Source organism: Phalaenopsis equestris, unplaced genomic scaffold (assembly GCF_001263595.1).
Source record: "Phalaenopsis equestris unplaced genomic scaffold, ASM126359v1 Scaffold000224, whole genome shotgun sequence".
Taxonomy (NCBI): Eukaryota; Viridiplantae; Streptophyta; class Magnoliopsida; order Asparagales; family Orchidaceae; genus Phalaenopsis; species Phalaenopsis equestris.
In genome coordinates this window covers 4275064-4296325 of record NW_018164666.1, presented here as the reverse complement: position 1 = coordinate 4296325, position 21262 = coordinate 4275064, and the positions used below count along the sequence as shown (strand labels likewise).

General features: G+C 35.7%; 1 protein-coding gene across 6 annotated transcripts; it reads right to left on the bottom strand.

Moving 5' to 3' along the window:
- Positions 1-4765: 4765 nt before the first annotated feature.
- LOC110023572 (two-component response regulator ORR23-like) lies at positions 4766-18738 on the bottom strand. 6 transcript variants are annotated; one of them, XM_020723055.1, is made up of 9 exons: positions 18676-18738; positions 18489-18591; positions 10111-10263; positions 9662-10027; positions 9510-9586; positions 8833-9376; positions 8152-8378; positions 5045-5180; positions 4766-4944 (listed from the first exon to the last, which is right to left on the bottom strand). In XM_020723055.1, exons 2-8 carry the CDS (start codon positions 18565-18567, stop codon positions 5169-5171), a joined length of 1458 nt encoding a protein of 485 aa, XP_020578714.1. In that variant the 5' UTR covers positions 18568-18591; positions 18676-18738; the 3' UTR covers positions 4766-4944; positions 5045-5168. The 6 variants fall into 6 exon arrangements, with proteins under 6 accessions (XP_020578714.1, XP_020578716.1, XP_020578712.1 ...); XM_020723057.1 differs by having other exon boundaries at positions 18497-18591; XM_020723053.1 differs by having other exon boundaries at positions 18489-18706.
- Positions 18739-21262: the final 2524 nt, after the last annotated feature.

Sequence of the window (21262 nt, the reverse complement as noted above, 5' to 3'; positions counted from 1 at the left end):
TATTGGCTCAACTCCTTGAGAAAAAATCTATAACTATATCCAATGATTTCTGTCCAGTTTAGAGGCTTTTGTCGGACTCGCAGATGCATAAATCACGAATGATTTTGTACATTAATTTAGGGGCATAAACATACATACACACATATACATATTACATACATGCAAGCACGTGCGTGCACACAGTGTGTGTGTATAACCTAATTTTTATATATTTATGCATAGATTTAAAACACCAAATATTATGCATGTAACTGTGAGAATGTGAGTTTAGTATGAGATATGTAAATACATTACAATTATTTGTTATTTATGTAAATTTTCTTAAAATTTAATGCAATTTTTACAATTTAAAAATAAAAAAAAGTTGATGTCGCCCACTAAAATAGAGAAAAACTCGCAATTTCATGTTACTATTACTTTAACAAAATAATGATAATAATAATAAATAAATAAATAAATATGTGTGTAAGTCTTAATGGTTCAACCCAAGCCATAAAATTTAAGGAATAGGGGTGTACATCCTAAGCACAAATCAAATACACCCAATACACACCCGAGTACAACCTCAGGGCACACATAATATTTTTTTCTTGATGTGACTCTAAGGAATGTAATCACATTAAAATATCTGCACCATAGGATTTTTTTTTTTATTCTTTTTCATTAATTTGGTGCTGGGAAGTATGTCCAACGATAGAAACAATAATTGGTGTGCTTGCAATGCAAGAACCCGAATCCACACAATGATGCATGGTCGCACCCAGACGAGCATAGTGTCACGGACTAACTTTCCTCGAATATGGCGGAGCGTGACAATAGGCTCATGTGCATGTGTGGTCAACAAATCCCTTTTCATATAGCCTTTTTTTTACTCAAAAATTAAATAGATAGCTCATCTTCGTCATGAATTTTCTTTTTTTTTTTAATCTCAATTGAGCGTTGAATGTAGTGTTAAATATATTATTTGCATGTCTTTCTTACAAAATTTCCCTAGAACATAACAGACAAAATGCTGTTTCATAAATTTTATCATTAGCTACAAAAGATTTGAAATTAGCGTCTGATATTTGTGTCAAATTTTTCCGATGGAAATATTAACATCAGATTTTGCGTCTGATTTGCATCGAACAATTGAACACATACTGAATTCAAAAATGTCGAACTGATATGTTGGATTGTGACGAAATTTACGTCGAAGAAGTTGACGCAAACACGTACTTAATTGCGTCAAATTAGTTCTGACACAAATTCGATGCAAATTTTGTCGCAAACTCTGCGGTTGGATAATTGCGTCGAAATAATCTAACGTAAATCTGATGCCAATGCCCTGAAATTCGGTTCCCGCTCCTCAAGCCAAAATTTTTCTCTCCCAATCCCAAAACCCTCGTTATGGCTTCCCCCTCTCCCGATTTCACCCCTCTCAGATGAAACCCTCGCTTATCTCCCTCCCCTTTCATTATCTCTCAAACCCCTCACCTTCGCGAACCTTCACGATACAGTCGCCACTAGGGCTAGCTGGGAAGGCAACAATGATATCACGACTTACAGAGACTATAAAAAATCCCATATTTCTCCCCACCAGAAACCATTGAGGAAGGTATATTTTTCAATGATGATATTTTTTTATGTGGCAATGAAAGATCAAATCATAAAAAACAGTGAACGTTTTAGATATCTCGAGTCTATTGTTCAAAGTGATGGTGATATAGATGAGAATGTTATTAGTAGAATTCGCGTTGGATGGTTGAAGTGAAGGAAAGCATCGTGATTGTGTGTTAGAAAACTACAACTTAGACTTAAAAGGAAAATTGTATAAGAAGAATTCTACTAATAACATTTAAAAAAAAAGCATGTTGGTTGATGATTGGGCCTTCAATACTTTATGGCATAGAATGTTGGCATTTAAAAGAAAAGCATTAAACTAAGCTAATTTTCGCGGAGATGAAAATGCTTGGTTGATGATTGGCTTGACACAGAGAGACAAAATGCGAAATGAATGTATCCATGAAAGGGTGTAGCTTGAGTGGCAGACAAGTTTAGAGAGAGTCGCCTTAGATATTTGATCACAATAAACATCGACCATCTGATCACAGTAAACATCGTCCATCTGATGATAAAGTTAGGAGAATAGATGTTTTAGATTCGAATTATGTTAAGAAAGGATGAGGTTGACCTAAAAAGATCACATATTGTATAAAAAATTAGAGGATAGTCTTAAGGTATGTTGTTGTTGTTGTTGTTGATTTAATTTTCTTGTTCTTATTCATTATACTCAAGCAGTGAGCCCTTCGTTGCAAAGATGTACGTCTGAACTCATAGGCACTTGGCGACGCAGCAGTGGGGTCTCCGACCACTCCTGGAGGATTTAAGTAAAAATTTGATTTTCTATATTTATTTTGAATTAATGTTTAAAATGATAATTAATCATTGATTTTTATTATGTAAGAGGAGTACGATCAGCTTCGGGAGAAGCAATTGGCCTCCCAGACCCTGAGCACCGCCAGCAGTAGTGGTAGCCACTTAGTTTGAGTTCAGGCTATGAACGCAGGCAGCAAGAAAGAAGGGGAGGGTCTACGACCTGGGTGCGATGGGCAGGATTCGAGGCTGAGATCTCTCGTGCTTCTATTGGTGGCATCAACTCATCACACTTGGATACTTAGGAGCTTGTCAAACAAACCACTGTTATGATTGAGGAGCTCTGCCATATGCATGAAGGCCAACATAGAATTGAGGGGAGTATAACACACTTGACTAAGAGTAGTGAGCGTTGTGGTCGGGGAGGAGGAGAATGATGAGAAGGATTAGGAGTTCTTATGTATTTTTAATTTCTAAAATATTTGAACCTACATTGAGGGTGTAGATGTAAACTTTTGATAATTTAGATCAGTATTTGTTAAATTATGTTATTTTTCATTGTTGGTATTCATTTGTGATATAATTTTGCTTGTTACTGTGATATTTAGTATTATTTTTGTTTGCGTGCAAATTATACGAATCTTAAAGTTATTTTATCTTTTTTTCCTGTGTTATAGGTTTGCATCGGATATGGGCGACGCAAAATCCAACAGTAATTTGTGAAACAATTTTGCGGCATAATTCGGAGACGATAGGTTCAACGTAAAAATTATAGTCGAACTATGTCGACGCGAATTCAATATAAATTACATTACCGACCACCATTTTACCGTCAGAGGCCATTTTGATGCAAATTGACACAAATTTGACTAATCCATCAAATTATCGTTAGAGTTGCCTCGATATTGTCCGACGCAAAATTGCAAAATTTCTATTGTCCGACGCAAAATTGCAAAATTTCTATTGTGGTAAAACCTTTATGATGCATATTCTTACCACATGATACACTGGAGGCATTCATTCTAATAATTAAAGGTGTTTGATGCAGTTTGTGCTTATCCTGAAACAAAGCCCACGGGGTTCGACCTGCAAGTGGCCCGCGAGGTTCGCCCCGCGAGCTGCGTTTAGTGTAAAAATCCAACCGTGTTTTCAGATAAATTGTTAAAACGTGTTTTCCAAATGGTGAGGCGGCGTTTCGAACCCATGGTCTGCATTTAGTGTAAAAATCCAACCGTGTTTTCGAATAATCTGCTGAAACATGTTTTCCAAACGATGATACAGCATTTTAAAAATGTCGCCCGCACTTATAAACAATCTCAATCGGGCCCTATATCACATTTTTTTTTAAAAACTTCTCAAATTAGTCAAATCAATTGCAACTAAAACCCAAACAAAAAAACCAATCAAAATTTTGATAAAAGCAAACTAATAGAGCTAAAATTTAATATGATTTGAACAGTAAATATCTATTTAATTTCATGAGTCCTCCGTTTAATTTTGAATTTTCAGATTTTTAGTTTGTTTAGATGAGTGAAAGTTGAAATCAAACCATTAGCTGAAAACCTAATATGAGGTTTTAAAAACCAAAAAAATATTTTTCAAATCAAACCAAATCGATCAAATTTATTCGCACACCCCTACTTTAACATGCATATCTTATTAGGTATTATTTTAGCTTATAATAATATTGATTGATAATAATTATTATAAATTGGTTATCAAATATTTAATATTTATTTTACTAAATTTAGGTTACCTAAATTATAACATTTTCTTCATTATTTTAGCTTATTAATTACAAAACACCACAACTTATCTTACTTATATATAAATATATTGGATTACATTGGAAAGTTTATGCGTTGTGGAATATTCCAAAACCTAATAATTTAACAAGTAGCAAATAAAATAAAAATTGTTTAAGGGAAAATTAATCACTTAAAAGCTCAAAGTAAAATCTATCAACCCTCCCTAACTGATAGTCGAGATAAATAAATGTATTGTTGACTGAAGGTCGCGAAGAGTCATTGTCATATCAAACATGCTACTAAATTCAAATTCAAAATAATTTGAAGCTAAGGATATAACCCAAGTCATTTGTTCAAGCAATTTTGTCGTCAAATGAATTTACAAAGAAACAGTTACAATCAAAGTCTTTTGACCGAGTGATTTGCCGTCAAATGACACCATCATATTATGTTCACGATTATCACTTAAAAATTAAGCTCTAGACGAGAGTCCGGTGCAATTTTAAATTTTCAGAGTCCATAACAACTAGCAAAGTAAAAGCAAAACAAGAAGCAGATAGCTGAAAAATTTTTAAATGATGTAGATACATGGTTCCGGTAAACAAAGTTAAATGATAACATAAACTTTAAAAAATAAAAATATGAAAACAATAGAATCGGTAAAAAAATAAAAATCAATAAGGCAGCGGAGTTAATTTTTACAGAAAATTAGAGTTTGAAGTCAAACCTTAATACTAACAATTCATTTGACAAAATCTCTGAAACTAATGATCCAAAGGAGTAATCCACAAGCTGAGATCATCAACAGGACATAAATCAGCAAAATTGGAGGAGCATTTACCTGTTACAACATAAGATGAAAAGTTTATGATGAAAAAGTAAAAATAATTCACAGTTAGCATTCAGAATCAAAATTCATATAAACAAAAGACAAAACTTACCGTTAGAGCAATTTAGGCTTGTCGAGCACAAGCAGTCATCATCGCATCTTGACAGAAAAAATAAAAGAGCAGAAAAATTCACCTCCACTGATACAATTCCCTCGAGAGCCTCCTTGCAAATATTCTAACGCCGAAACTGAAACATAACAAGTTAGAAACAGATTATTGTCTAATATTTAGAATTTATTTCAGTTTGTTATGATTTATAAATCTAATCTATTATGAAATAAGAAGAATTTATTTTTTTGAATAAACTTTAGATTTGAAAATGAATTAGTATTAGATTTGATTTTAGCTTTATATTTCTAAACCAATTTTTATAAATAGGGTTTATGGGCTTATAATTTGGATCAGTAGATTCATGAATTGAAATTACAAGGCTCTTCAGCTGTTGTCTAACGTAGATCTCCTCTCTCGGGGGATCCATCTATGTTCGGTATCATTCACACTTATGTGAGCTAAATTGGTAATAAAAAAGACAAAAAAGAATAATCCATTCAACTTGCCCCTTGTACAAAAGTTAATTACAGTAGAAACCAATCATTAGAAAATTGAGATGTATGTCAGTTCAGATTTGACGGCATGATTTAATTATATAATTATCGGGAAGTTCATCATCCATATATCAGCTTGACATAAATTGTTTATCCAACCTTAAGTTGGCACACAAATAGTGTTGAGAAATTTAGGGTGAAGAAAAATAGGAATCAACACAAATCCAGAAGAACACAGAGATTTACGAGGTTCGACAAAGATGCCTACATTCTCGGGAGCAGAGCGGCAACTTCCTTTTCAATATTAAGAAAATAATACAGAATAAAAGATTCAACTCAGAATCTCAGAGGCTCAGAGACTCATCTACAGTTACAAAGACATATATATAACCCTATAGTATAATATGTAATTAGTTAAATTATCTCTGTACCAAACCGCGGGGTGTTACCCCCGCACCCCCAACCCACATAATTAAGATTCAACTCAGAATCTCAGAGGCTCAGAGACTCATCTACAGTTACAAAGACATATATATAACCCTATAGTATAATATGTAATTAGTTAAATTATCTCTGTACCAAACCGCGGGGTGTTACCCCCGCACCCCCAACCCACATAATTAAGATTCAACTCAGAATCTCAGAGGCTCAGAGACTCATCTACAGTTACAAAGACATATATATAACCCTATAGTATAGCTAACTAATCTCCACATTGACGAATATCCAGCCCCTTAGGATAAATACATATACCCAACAAATCTCCACCTTGGCGAATATCCGACCACTTAGGAGAAATACATATACCAACAAATCTTCACATTGTCGAATATCCAGCCCCTTAGGAGAAATACATAAACCTAACAAATCTTCACATTGGCAAATATTCAGCCCCTTAGGAGAAATACATATGCATAACAAATCTCCACCTTGGTGAATATCCAGCCGCTTAGGAGAAAATACATCATGGAGTTTCTTATGCAACAATGTGGGCTGGGCCACAAATCTTTTTTTAAATAATCCCTTAATTAAGATTCTCTTAATTAAGTTTCTCTTAATTAATGATTCCTTAATTAATTTTCCCAGAAAAGCAACAAAATCTTTCCAAAATAGAATTGAAATATTCCCTTAAATAAGTATTTCTCTTAATTAAGTTTCTCAGAAAAAGAATTTCCTCTTAATTAAATTTTCCCAGAAATCCTTTTTCTTAACTTCCGAGATAACTTCCGAGAAGAGCTCCCCTTTCCTTCCAGAAAAGCTCTGCATCCGCTTTCCTAAAAATCTCATTTTTCCATCCAAAAAAGCTCCTTCTAGAAAAGCTCCGTCTTCCAAAAAATCTCCTGCAATTCTGGAACCTGAAATATCACAAAAGGGCGAATATCGATTTCCTTCCAATCAGGCAGCCTCCAGCTTTCCTTTTCTGAGTGCAACAACTGATTCCCCATTTTCCACGTCCTGGAATATCTCCAGAATATCTCAGCGTTGAATTTCCTTTCCCACAAATTTTCATTTTCGAGTCCACCCTTCCAATTATGCTCCTCCGCCGCTCGCCTGCTCTGGTCGTGAACTTGTCACTCAAATGGTCGTTGTTCACTGCGTCGCGCGAATCCTTCGTCCTCGAGACTCTCCTGCTCGCTGAACTGCACAGGCAAACCGTCGCACGAATCTTCTGCTCGCAGACCCCTCGGCACTGCAGAAGCTGCAAACTGCCGAAGAGCGATTCCTCTGCTAAACCATCCAAATCCCTAGCCGCCGAATTCCTCGGCCAAAATCATCTTTGTTCCTGCGCCGCCGAAATTTTTCTTCTCTGCCCTAGAACCTCGTTCTGATACCCCTTGTTGAGAAATTTAGGGTGAAGAAAAACTAGGAATCGACACAAATCCAGAAGAAGACACAAAGATTTACGAGGTTCAGCAAAGATGCCTACATCCTCGGAAGAAGAGCGACACAAGAAGAGCGACAACTTCCTTTTCAATATTCAGAAAAGAGTACAGAATACAAGATTCTACTCAGAATCTCAGAGTCTCAGAAACTCACTTAGGGTTACAAACCGCACATATATATAATCGTATAGTACAATATGTAATTATTTAAATCACCCCTGTACCAAATCGCGGGATGTTGCCCCCGCACCCCCAACCCACATAATGAAACCCCCCCGATTGGACAGATCCTTCCGCTCCACTCCGCTCGTGGGCTCTGCTCCGCTCCAGCATCTGTCCCATTTATGGTATATGAGTCATACCTAACAAATAGTTAACATGAGGATTACAATTACATAAAACCCAAAACTAGCATTAGAATTTTAAAAGCTAAAGTTTGAAATAAATTCGTTTAACGAACACCAAAAATTTATAAATAACTTGGAGTTGCTGCAATGAGGAGTAAGATGCTTAAAATCCATAATTTAGTTGAGGAAAATTACAGAAAACACAGTATAGAACATAAGCATTCCCAATATGCATTTCCTTATATAATACTAGAAAACCAGAGTATTGACATTACATAATGCATATGGCTGTCATAAGTTGATTTATACAACGGAAAATTTATAAAACGCATGATTTTTTAGTTAAACCAGAATCATTATTTGAGAAGAGTAAAGTAATTTACCTGCTTGAGTGCTGCATGTAGATCATCTGTGTGTTCAACCTTGTTAAATGCAAATGCTATTTCATCTAAAAATTGTTCTACAGGACCGACTGTAAAATTAAAAGGTCCGCTTCCCATGTAATCTTCATGGTCACAACTTTGAATACCCGGTGAATCACAGTTGAAATCTGCTCCCATTTCAACATTCGCCTCCAGGCAAGAACTAAACTGCTGCAGCTCCTGTTCCGCTGCATGGAATCATGGTCACCGATCATAAGTTAATCAAATGGGAGATTTCTACAAGTCTCCTGACTTTCATATACACATTTCTCAAAACTAAGATCTAGGAAACAACACAATACATCGTAACATTACTTTTTTGGAATATTTATATACATAGCACACAATTCTTATATATTCACATATCTCACACCAAAACTTTCATATTGAGATACATAGCACTTGGTGCTTTAAACCTATGCATGAAAAGATGTATTTCACATTTAAGAAGTTGTAATAGTGCTACCTTTGATGTGATATTAAGGATTTGTGTGCTATGTGTACAAATACAAAAGTTTAGGTTTGAGATCTGTAAATAGATAAGAATTGTGTGCATGTATGTAAATGCCCCTACATTTTTTCTAAGTAAATCAACAACAAAAACTACGATTTAAAGTATAATTCTAGTCTCCAATTACTTACATGGTTGTACTGCATCTAGTTCAATAGGGTAGTTATCCAATAGGTTATTGCTGACTAACATATCAACTGTTTGATGGTCCAGAGCATGCCCTATCTGGTAATCTGAATTCTGAGAAAAACTCTGTGCATTACAGTCAAGGGGACTTGATCTTGGAGCAAAAGACTGATAACTTAAAACTTGAGTTGATGCCTTCATCAAATTAGAGTTTTTTGTGAGGGTTAGGTGTTGAGTTTCAGCTTGGCCTGCATGGGGATTCATTATATATTGTTGGCAGAAATTATTTTGCTGGGTCGGAGAATGAGAGAAGTATGTTGATTGCACTTGCGAGTAGCCGTTACAAGATTGCTGAGCAGGATGGTGTGAGGATGCTAAAGATATATTTTTGTATAAATTTGAGCGGGATCTGTCGACAGAACAGAAAGCTGTTCTTTGTTGGCTAGCCGTCATTGAAAGGAAGCTTCCGCTATAAGGACTTGTTCTGGAATTTTTGAAAAACTGCTGGCTACGCTCACTTGCATTCTTCTTCAAGCCTTTCCTATATTTCTGTTAAAAAGTTTATACAAAAATGAAAAAGAACAAGAACAAGTTAACTAGCAGGTTAAAGCTCACTAACAAATTTGAATATGAGCTATTTGACAATCAATGAAGGCCACATATGGCTGCATCATGAGCAAACCTGTAAATGACTAGCCACATTCTCTCGGGTGAGTCCCGAGATGTTCAACATATCAAGAATCTTCTTTGGAGCTGCCCCTAAGAATACAAGTGATCCTGGTTTTAAGATAATGAAAAAGATAATCCGGAGTGATGAAAAGTGTGTACACTTACTGCTTATGCCCAATTGGTTTACAATATTTATAAATTTGACATGCAATTCTGGTGACCAAGTAACTCTTGGTTTCTTTTGTGGATTCATGTCTTCATCGGAGTCTGCACAAACCTCATTATCACTTTCCTTATTATGACCCTTGCATTTTTTTGTGTGGCGCAATTTTTGATCTTCTTCTGACTTAGTTGCATGACCGAGTTGTTTATTAGTAACATTTTGATCCTTTTTTTCATTAAGTGATCTCCGAACCACATGTTTCCAGATAAGCTTCAGCTCCTCAAGCCTCACAGGCTTGGCAAGATAGTCCACTGCACCATGCATTATTCCTTTCATAACATTCTTGACATCGCAGTCAACAGAGAGCACTGTATAAATTTGAGCGTATTAAGAAAAAAAGTAATGAAGAATGAGGCTGAGAAAGTTTTTACGTGAAAGATTGTTCACATACTAATAACAGGCAAGTCCATCTCAAGGCCCACTATCTCCAAAAGCTTAAACCCGTCCATGTCCGGCATGTTAACATCACTAATCACAAGATCATAATCATCTTTGTTCGCTCTTAGTAAGTCCAAAGCTTCAAACGCATTATGAGATACAGTGACTACAAAATATTTGCTAATTATTATTAAAACTGGGTAATATATATACTATATAATACATAATAAAGGAAAGATTCATATTGAAAGAAACAAACAGAAACAATAGCTAATAAATATAAGCATTCAACAGATGACACCAGAAAAGAAAAAAATTGTGCGTCAAAACAACAAATCATTTTCCTTTCAGAAACGTGTTATGGTGTGGAAACCTGCAAGAAAAAAGCTCAAAAAGGTACAGAAGGTCAGACTCTGGAGATAATTTGGGAATAATACTTCTCTACCTCGTAAACGTATCAATACCATACATATATATGGTCCCCCTTAACATAGGACAGCTGGTGTAACTAAAAGCTTTCTTAATAAATAATAATGTATTATAAGCTAATTAAAGTATGCAATAGTGCAAATAGGAAAAACAGTATGCATGTGTGTGTGTGTGTGTGTGTCTGTGTGTGTAGCATCTTCTTGCGTATCTCTCCTTTTATATACACCAATGCAAATGTTGAAAAATGTGGTTTCTTTGTGAGAGCAAGATGCTTTTATCTTCATAAACTTGAATGATTAAATTAAATCTTGGAGAAGTCAAAAAATAGTAATATTCCAAGTATAAAAGGAAACATCTATCTCCTCGGAAACATCTAATAAATTTGGACAAGAAAGATTAGCACAGCCGCTGTGCAAGGATGACACAGTATAAGAAGAAACATCTATCTCTTCCAAGGATAAAAAGAACTACCAATGTATTTAGCTATTATCTTAAAATTATCTACACTTAATTGTGTATCATATTTTAGTAGGATGTTTTTGCTTTTCTTTTTTCAATTGAAGGCTTTTTCTTTATGGCCATAATGCCGCTAGTGCTAAGGCAAAGTATACATAGATGTCATACCAAATTATATGGTGAGAAGAAATCCAACTTTGCGAAGTCTCAGCTTTTCAGCAGGTGCCACTTTTGTGGGCATATCAGTGGGATTTTATACCCCTTTGATCTTAAAGAGATGTAAAGGGCCGCCTTCAAGCAAACTACATGAGCAATGGAATTTAATTTGCATGAATTTCATCCAGAGTAAAAAAAAAATATATATATACAAAACTACATTCTTTGTCAAATAAATGATTAATTGACTTTCAAAAAAGAACGTGAATTCTTCTTCTAACCTATCTATTTTTTGGAGTAAATTTTTAAGCTAAACAATCTCATTGCTAGCTTTAATGACTACGTATTCAGCTTTTACAGTTGGTAGTATGATTATCTTTTAAAATTATGACATTCAACTAATAGTGGTGTTATTTAAGGTTTAGATGTACGCTATGACACTTCTCCTTATATCTGAGTCTCAACATAAATCTGAATCAATATCACCTTGTAATTTTAAATCAGTTATTTTAAACTTCGAAGAAAATTTGATTAGATCTTTTAGGTAGCACAACATCCACTCCATAACTATTCAATAGTTTTTTTTCTGGATTGAATATGTAACATTTGACTATTTTCACTACTTGTGCAAAATCTGGCCATGCGCATATAATTGCAGACATAAGAGATTGAACTTCTATAGCAACCCACATTGGCCTAGAGGTTGAAAGCTTGATCTTTCAATCAAGAGATCCTGGGTTTAAAACCTTACAAATGTAGTGTGTGTGCATTTGGGGGTTTGTGTGAAAATAATAATAATAATAATAATAAATAAAAACCTCTATAGCATGGACTTTGAAAATATGCAATTTTTTCACTTTAATTTTTGGCATTTGTAACTTAGATAATTTAAAATAGCTAATGAGTGAAATACTCATAGTCTTTGCTTTTATAATACTGAATATGTCCAATGCTTTTTCTGTGTATCATGATTATGAAAGACATAAGGTACCTATGAACTTGTTATTCTCTATTCTCATCTCAAATTCATGTTGGTTTAATGTCAACTCCTAGAATTAGCATGACATTTACATAAAATAATAAAATAATATAGTTTTTTTAAAATCTTTTATCGTAGCATGGAATTCACCTACTTTGGGTTCGATCAACCATCTTGTGTTGATCAACCGGTCCTTTGGATTTGATGGGTCATCCTGGGTCAATCTCCCGCTCTTCGGATTCGATCGACCGCTCTGTGTCGATCACCCACTTTGGGTTCGATCAGTCATCCCAGGCCGATCACCCGCTTTTCGGGTTTGATCGACCGCCTAATGTCGATCAACTACTTTGGGTTCGATCGACTATCCCGGGCTGATCACCCGATCCTTCAGGTTCGATCGGCCATCTCGGGCCGGTCAACGGGATTGATCGACCGCCCAGTGTTGATCGCCCACTTTGGGTTTGATCGGCCATCCCGAGCCAATCACCCGATTCTTCGTGTTCGATCAGTCGTCCCGGGTAATCACTAACTCTTTCGGGTTCAATTGACCGTCCCTTGTCCACCACCAACTTTGGGTTTGATCGACTGACCACCCACTTTGGGTGCGATCGACTGTCTCACGTTGATTACCCTATCTTTTGGGTTTGATTGACCGTCTCACATCGATTGCCAACTTTGGGTCCGATCGACCGTACTAGGCTGGTTACCGATCTTCTGGGCCCAATCGATCGTCCTGAATCGATCACCCCGCCCATTTAGATCGACTGGCCTCCACAGTCCGGTCGACCGACCAATTGCATGTGTGTATGTGTTTCTTGCATATTTGCATGTCCACTTGCATGTGCATGAAAATCCTTTGACTTTATGTCTATTATATATTCCATCGCATGTGAAAATATATTTGCTCTTTATGCTTTGCGTTTGACATGTTTTGAGGTTTCTTATTGAACACTCATACTTGTAGGTGTTTTCTCCAACATACTTCACCGTATGCACAGAGATAAACTTGCACACATTGCAAGGAGGCGGCTTGCATAAGCCACCCAACTCGCTCCCTACGACACCACTCAGAGTTTCATGGGTATTTCACATTATGTTAAACATGAGTTACGCTTCTTATCAACTGAACTCGTGCAAGGCACAATGCGTGTCCACCAAGGTGTGTGATTCTCACTTGTAAAGATCACATCACTTAGGGTTCGTTTGAGGCAGCTTATTTGGTGCGGTGGCGTTTTGAAAACGCACCAAGTTTATTTGGGTAAACTGTGTTTTAGCAGCTTATGTGTTTTCAAAATGCTGAAAAACAACTTTTTCACGCTGCACCTATGACAACTTTCTTGTTGCGGTCTCGCTTTTCCAAAAAAAAATAAAAATTTGTAATAGTCACTGCACCTAGCTTATCAGCATATTATTTTTAATCAGTTTAGCAACAAATTATTCAACAAGCTGCAACTACCCCAAACAGACCGTTAGTCTGCTTTCTTTATGCTTGTCATTTGTATGTCATATGCTTGACATTTCTGCATGTTATATGCTCGACATTTCTCATATGTCTATTACATATTTTTGCATGTTTGCATGTGTGCTAGGTGAGCGTCTCTCAAGTAAGGAGTAAATCATTTTCATATGCATCATTTTACTCAATGCAAGCACATCCGTAGCTAGTGTTTGCGTGTCGCATGACGCCCCAGGTCCTCCAACATGCGTAATTATTTTCCATATGTAGCATGTTTTATCGTTACATCTCGTTTGTGTGTTTCATGATGTATATATGTATCTTTGCATTCATTTGCGTTAGACATACTTCGCATTTTGGCGCCCGTTACGATTGCTTCATGCTTCGGTCGAACAATCACAATGTGAGTCTTTTGTATGTTTGTATGCTTGTCCATTCGCCTTGATGGTTTGTCTTACTCATTAGAAGAGTGATCCATTTGTTGGTCGTGATACTCAAACAAGCATTGCCAAGCAATTTGAGTTTTTGTATCACGAGCAACAAACAATATGTGCTAAAGATCCAAAGACTCTAAGGTACGTCGCTTGATTGTTTCGGATCCGCTGTCAGCAGTCCGTATAGAGCTTTTTTAGAAGAAAAACGTGATGCAAATAAGTTGCATCGACAAAGCCTTCAGGTTGGGACATGTGAATGGTTTCTGTTAGTTGATCGTGGAGAAAGGCATTAGAGAAATCGAATTGGAGAATTTGTCAATTGTGATGAAAAGCGAGGGTGATGAGAACACAAATGGTTAGTAATTTGGCGACGAGGCTGAATGTTTAAGTTGAATCAAGACCATGTTATTGCTCGAACCCTTGGGCCACGTGCCTTGGGATTATAGAGCTTGGAATTCGGTAGACATGGCTTCCTGCTAGTGAGATTATTTGAAGGTGGAGAAGTAGCATGTCGGTTCGGGTTGGGATTGATGGATGAGCTTGATAATTTGACGAGGTCGTAAGGAGCCAATTTTGAGGATAGTTTGCATGGGATCAGAGGATTGAGCTCGGGGTGGTGTGGGCGAAGGTGGTGATGTTTATGTTGGTGGGTTCGATGGGGAGATAGTAAGAGGGGGAATTTAATGGGGAGTGGGTAGAGTTAGTTTCAACAGTTGGGGAGTGGTATGAGAGGATGGATTTGTTAAGGTGGAAATGAGAATGAGTAGAAGCACTGGAAGAATAGGTGTTGGTGACATTGATTGCATTGGATTGGTGGTGGTTTCGCGAAATGGAAATATTTGTTCATTGAAGAGAACATGGCAAGATGTATAGATTCGATTGATGATGGGATTGAGACAGCGATATCCTTTTTGAGAGGTGATGTAGCCTAGAAAAATGCATGGAGTAGATAAGGGGAGCAAGTTTTTGTTTGACGTACGGACAAAGCTAGGGGTAGCAGAGGCAGTCAAATATTTTGAGGTGATTGTAGGATGGTGGGCGACAATAAAGTAATTCATAGGTGATTTATTGTTTGTGGTAGTGGAAGGTATGTGGTTGATGAGATAAATAGTGGTGAGTAATGTGTCAGCCCATAGATGAGGATGGAGAGAAGCAGTAGTCATGAGGGTGCAAACAGCCTAGATGGGATGATAATGTTTGCGCTCGACGACGCCATTTTGTTCGACAGTGTAGGGGCAAGTGTATTGGTGAATGACACTGGTTCTTTTGAGATGAGTTTGTAGAACATTATTGAGATATTGTCACCGCCATTAACGCAGAGATGTTTTATTTTGAAAGGAAAATGGTTTCCATTACTTGGAATTCTATAAATTTTGTAGTTGTCATTTTTGTTGTGAAAAAGGTAAACCCAAGTGTATCGAGAGTAGTCATCAACAAAAACCAAGTAATATTTGTAACCTTGTACAGATAAGGTGGGGGGAGGTCCCCATACATTGTTATGAAAAAGTTGTAAAGTAAAAGAGGATTTAGTAGTAAATACATGAAATGGTAGTTTGTGACTCTTAGCTACTTTGTTGGAATGACGATGTAAATAATTAGAGGGAATGCATAAAGAGTCTTCTTCATGATGGTGATTGCTGATTGTTGATTGCGATTGAGGTGATGGATGTCCAAATCGTTAGTGCCAAAATTACTGGATATGTTGCACTGAAATGAGTGCAAGAGATGTTGATGGTCACTTAATGATTGGAGAGGCGATAAGGTAGAGTCCGCCGACGCAGGGGCCTTTAAGGATGATGCGATTGATCTTTAGATCCATGATGCGATAGCCATCGGAGGTGAAACTAATGGAGCAAGAGTTAGCATTGGTTAGTTTATGAACAAAGAAGAGATTATGAGCTAAATTGTGGATGTGGTGTAATTGGGGTAGGTGAAGCTTAGTCAAAGGGGTGGGCAGGATCCCTTGACCAACTTGTGCAATAGGTAATTGTTAGCCGTTTCCAACTTTAATGTTATTATCTCTGTGGTACTCTTGATCATTTATGAGTTGGTTCGGTTCAGCGGTAAGATCTCGGTGGCACCACTATCAAGATACCATTTGCATTAGTTGAGATGGTGCTTGAGGTGACAAGTGCTTTAGGGGTTGGGTAGGAATTGTTATCGCGAAACAAACGGAATTCAATCATCGTCCAAACATCATGGCAAGTGTCCAGAGGTAGGACATATGGTAAAATTGATGGGGAGATAACGAAGAAGAGAGCTGCTACTAGGTTTTGGTCTATTAGCATCCATTTGGTGAAATCGAGATTAAGTGAGGAATGTAGATTCCGTCTGGCAAGGGCAGGTGCCATCAAGGAAGCTATCATTTCTATTTGCTCGAAATAGTTTGAGTACATGTGTCTTCCAGGTCAGGTGGTTGTTGGCGGCGAGTTGAATGGAGAAGAGGCTTCGAATATTGCTCAAAAGGAACTTCAATTGGGGGATCAGATTGTCCCTCGACAAAGTAGTTTGTTGATTTGTAGGGTGGTCACCGGATGAAGCATTGGAGGAAGAAGATGCCATGTCAGTCAAAGGAGAGGAGATGCCATGAGGCTATGGATGCTTTGATACTATGAAGAATGCTGAGAAACTAGAGAAGAGCAAAAAGGAATTCACGGGTTTTTCTTTCTTGCGCCTGCTTTAGGTACAGTAAGTAATGATAAAAGGCAGGGTAGATTTGAGTGGTTATAAACTGAGCGGCTAGGAACGATCAATTATAATTGGACTAAGGGTGTAAATGAGCCGAACAAGAGCAAGCCCGAGCACAGCTCGTGTTCGGCTTGTTAAAAAATACAACTATTTGTGTTCGACTCATTTATATTTCAAACAAAAAATGCATTCATGTTCGGCTCGTTAGCTTAGCGAGCCGAACACGAGTTGTTCGCAAACAAAAAATAGTTTTGACAACCCTTGTCACACAGCCGTAGGATTTCAAGGGTTGGGGCAAGATTTAAGTCATATTATTTATATTAAATCATCATTTAAATATAATTTAATATATTAGTATTGTATATTTTAAATTGATAATTTTAACTGATAATAAATCTTTGTAGCCTTATAGTCATATAAATTTTTTTTATAAAAACTACTCATAAATATATATAGTCGAACACTACGAAAAAATATTTGTTCGTATTCGGCTCGTTTATTTATCGAGCGCAAGAAAATTATTCGTGTTCCGCTCGTTAGATTAGCAAACGAATCGAACACGAGCTTCTTAACGAGCCGAACATGAACTATTCGCGAACAATGAGTCATTTTTACAGCCCTAAATTGGGCTCTCCAAATTTGTTATGGTACAGGCTGCAGTGGTGTTGTGGAGCAAGAGTGTGCAACAATATTAATTACACCATTATGCTATGTGGATGGCTCTGTTGAGTACCTATCTTGTTTTCATTAGCAATCACCCAATCACCTTTCATCACTTTCCAAATATTAACATTATAATTAAGTAGAATGGCATCCTTCTGCAACTAGTTGTTCGATAGAGATAAGGTTACTCCTTAAACACGCAAAATGATTGACATTGTTAAACTTCCAGGTATTTTCAATTATTGTTTTAATTATCATATTATAATAACCACTTATTAAAGGGTTCATCATCAGCAAGAAAAAATTTGCCGTATATGCATGCATACTAATTTGACATTAGATCTTTATTAGAATAAGGATAAAATGATGCCCATAAATCAAATATCCATGTCTTAATTGGACTCTTAGTTGTACATCCTAATGTCTTCAATGGCAATATTTGTCTCTCTTTGTTTGGCCTTTAACCTTATCTATGCTACTTCATGCATTTTTTTCATTATGAGGTCAGGCTTGCTACAACACCATTACTCGCATGATTTTAAAACTCGCTATTATTATGATTTAATTGTTTGCTGTTATGGCAAAATTTTGTGCTCTTTTCATTTATTGCTCCCCAGTTTCAAGATCTGCTCTTCTGGTCAGTCTTTGAAATATAAGATGATGTACATTTTGATCTTCCAGTCTTTCAAGCTTCAATCAGAAGGCTTAGTTAACTAAAGCACAATTGCCACTTATTAGGATAGTGATACAAATTAGGGCAAAAATCAAATGAAAATGAGACAAAAAAAAAATAAAGTAGAGATTACAAACACATTACATAGATCTTACCACGATTAAATGAGATTCACTTACATCCATGATTCCTCGAAGATCAAATATTTGACTAAATTTTTAAATGTGATTTCTTCCTGCACTTACTAAAAGCTCTCTTTTTTACGAACCAAAACTAGCAACAACTCCTTCTTGAAGGAGAATATCTTCAACCAGCAAAAAAACGGTGCCGAAGAAAGGCGTTATAACCCCAAAAACCGGATAATACGCATCCATAAACCACGGATAAGCCAATGATAAACCTTAAAAGCAAATACAATCCACAATAAACGGCGATCAGCAGCAGAGAGAATCCAAACCTTTGTACCTGCACTTGAGGAGCAGCAGCTCGAGCGTCCGAAGAACAACGGAATCGTCATCGACGGCGAGCACGCTCATCCCGACGGGGAACCCATCGGTGATCTGTGCATCGGATTCATCCATGAGAGACACTGAGACTGTGAAATCAAGAAAGAGAGAGAAAGAGTTGATCGAGAAGCAGGAAACCTAGAATACTCTCGCTCTGGCTTTCGATTCCGTTACCGAATCCTCGCGCCTTTTTAAAAGCAGGAGAGCCAGAATTGAGGGAGGAAGAATAAACGAAAAAAATATTAAAAATTAGTAATAATTAGTCTTTCAAAATTAATTACCCCCAATAAATATGAAATTAATAAAAATAAATAAATGCATAATACATTAAAACCGCCAAATTATTAATTTGATGGTCCTTTTTTAAATAAAATAACCATTACTACAAAAGAACTATATGAGGAAACGTAAATAAAAACTAAGCTATTTTTCTTTTGAATAAAAATTATGATATTTCTAAGAAAAAATATTACATCAGGGCTCTGCACGTAGAGTTACGTGCGGAGTCCAATAAAATCATGCCACACGTGAAGGTCTGGTAACACAGGAGAATATTTTCCCCGTGTTATTCATGCGTTATTGTATGTTATTCATGTGTTATTGTGTTCAGGAAATATTCTTCGTGTTATAATAATACAATAACACATCAATAACACTTGAATAACACACAATAACACTTGAACAACATGACAGGAATTTTTCCTTGTGTTACCAGATCGATTTTTTCTCTCACATTCACGTGTGTGGCGTGATTTCATTAGACTCCACACGTAACTCTACGTGTGGTATCCTGATGTAATTTCTTTTTCTATTTCTGATGCACATAACTAAAGATATAAGATTTTTTTTATAAATATATTGGCTATTTAAATTTAAAATTTTATATTTCAAATACTCAAAAATCACTTAAAATTTTACATATAATAGTCACTCCACATATAATAGTCACTCCATTTTAAAAAATAAATAAAATTTAGAGTGATTGAAAAATAAATTTTAAATTTAGATGATCAAAATGCTATATTTAAAGGGATGATAAAAATTTTAAAAATATAATATTTGTCTATAAATAAAAATTTAATATATGAACCAAATAAGCAAAATTGTAAGTCATTAAACAGCTTTTACAAAGTTGTGAATTAAATATTAGAAAAGCATAAGCTATGGTAAATCTGGTCAAAAAAGTCTCATGGCCTGACCATGGTAGAATACTTTTTATATAAATTAAATCCTAAACTTAGGCACCACAAGTCCGCACGTGTGAGGGTCAGTTTATGAGTTACAGTTTATCATTAACTACTATTATTTCAACGCTGCAATCGTATTCCAGATGGACGGCTGAGATGTTGAATGGGGGAGTTGGGCTTTGTGATTAAAATATTTTTTAATTTTTTTTTTTTAAATTTTGGAACGGTTCTAGTGAGAAGGTATTATTTTATTGGTTAGAAAGTATAATAATTAGTCTATAATGGAAAATTGATTGAAGGAAATAACTGCTGCTCCAATTATTGATATTTTCATCTCTCTTAGTGGTCCTGTAGCAGTTACCACATTTCTGATCATTGTCACGAGTGGTTAGATTAAAATTTTTGCGCCACGTGTTAAGCATGACGACCACGTGTTAAGCAGTGTCATGCATTAAAGTATAGATTTTCTTATGAGTCTTGTGATGTGACATAATTTCATTACAGTGTTGATACAATTCTGCATCAGGACTCCTGATGCAACAATTTTTTTCCTCAATGAAAAGAATGTAGGGAATGTTAATATGTTAAAAAAAAAAAAGTTTAGATAATTAGGCACAAATGCAATCTCAATAATGCTTAAATATGTAAATTAAAATTTTCATTATTAAATTTTGTTTTATCAAATTTGTAGTCAAAATTGTATGCAAATAATGGATATTTGATTTCAATTAATTATGTGTGTAGGGCATTTTGATTTTGGCCTTGGCATTGTTGAAATCAAATATTTACTTGTTTTGTCAAAATAAAATTGAATCAAATAAACCAGTACATATTACATCAATTTTTCCTATAATTTGGTCTATTCAATTCTGCCTATAATTTGATTCGCCTCAATTATTTTGGCAAATTTTTCAACCAAGCTTTATGTGGAGGATGAGACCAGTAATATATTACATCATGTGGATCAAGCAAGTATAAGAGCACAAGAAAGTATAAGTAAAAAATCAATTAAGGCCCATCATAGAATCCTATCAAAGAGAAATAATTTAAGATGAGGTTTATTATTAAAATTTCAAATTCATCGTGTAAAATTTCGTCTTTTTTGTTTGGGAAATATCTATGAGTTTTATATTAAGAAAAAAAATCGAAAAAAAAAACTCACATGCTTCTCTGATCTATTTCGCTTTATTGCCCATACGAGGCCTTAAACAAATATGGGTAGATCTTTATCTTCTCTGTATTAAACCCCTCTAACAATCTCAACTTCTTATCATCTACACCAATCAATAAGTTAAGATCATAAGCTATCTATTTATTATAACTTTTAGCTAGTTACAACATTCATAATCTATTCCCTAAAGTGACCTTTCAAATCAACCCAAAGTAGCCCAATTTGAGCTAATCTTGCCTTCCCTTTGGCCAAATCATATTTCTAGCACAAACTATAGATGATATTATATAATATTAAACTGAGAACTCAAATTCATTTATAATTATTAATCCAACTAAATAAGCCTGCAATCATAATGTAATATCAA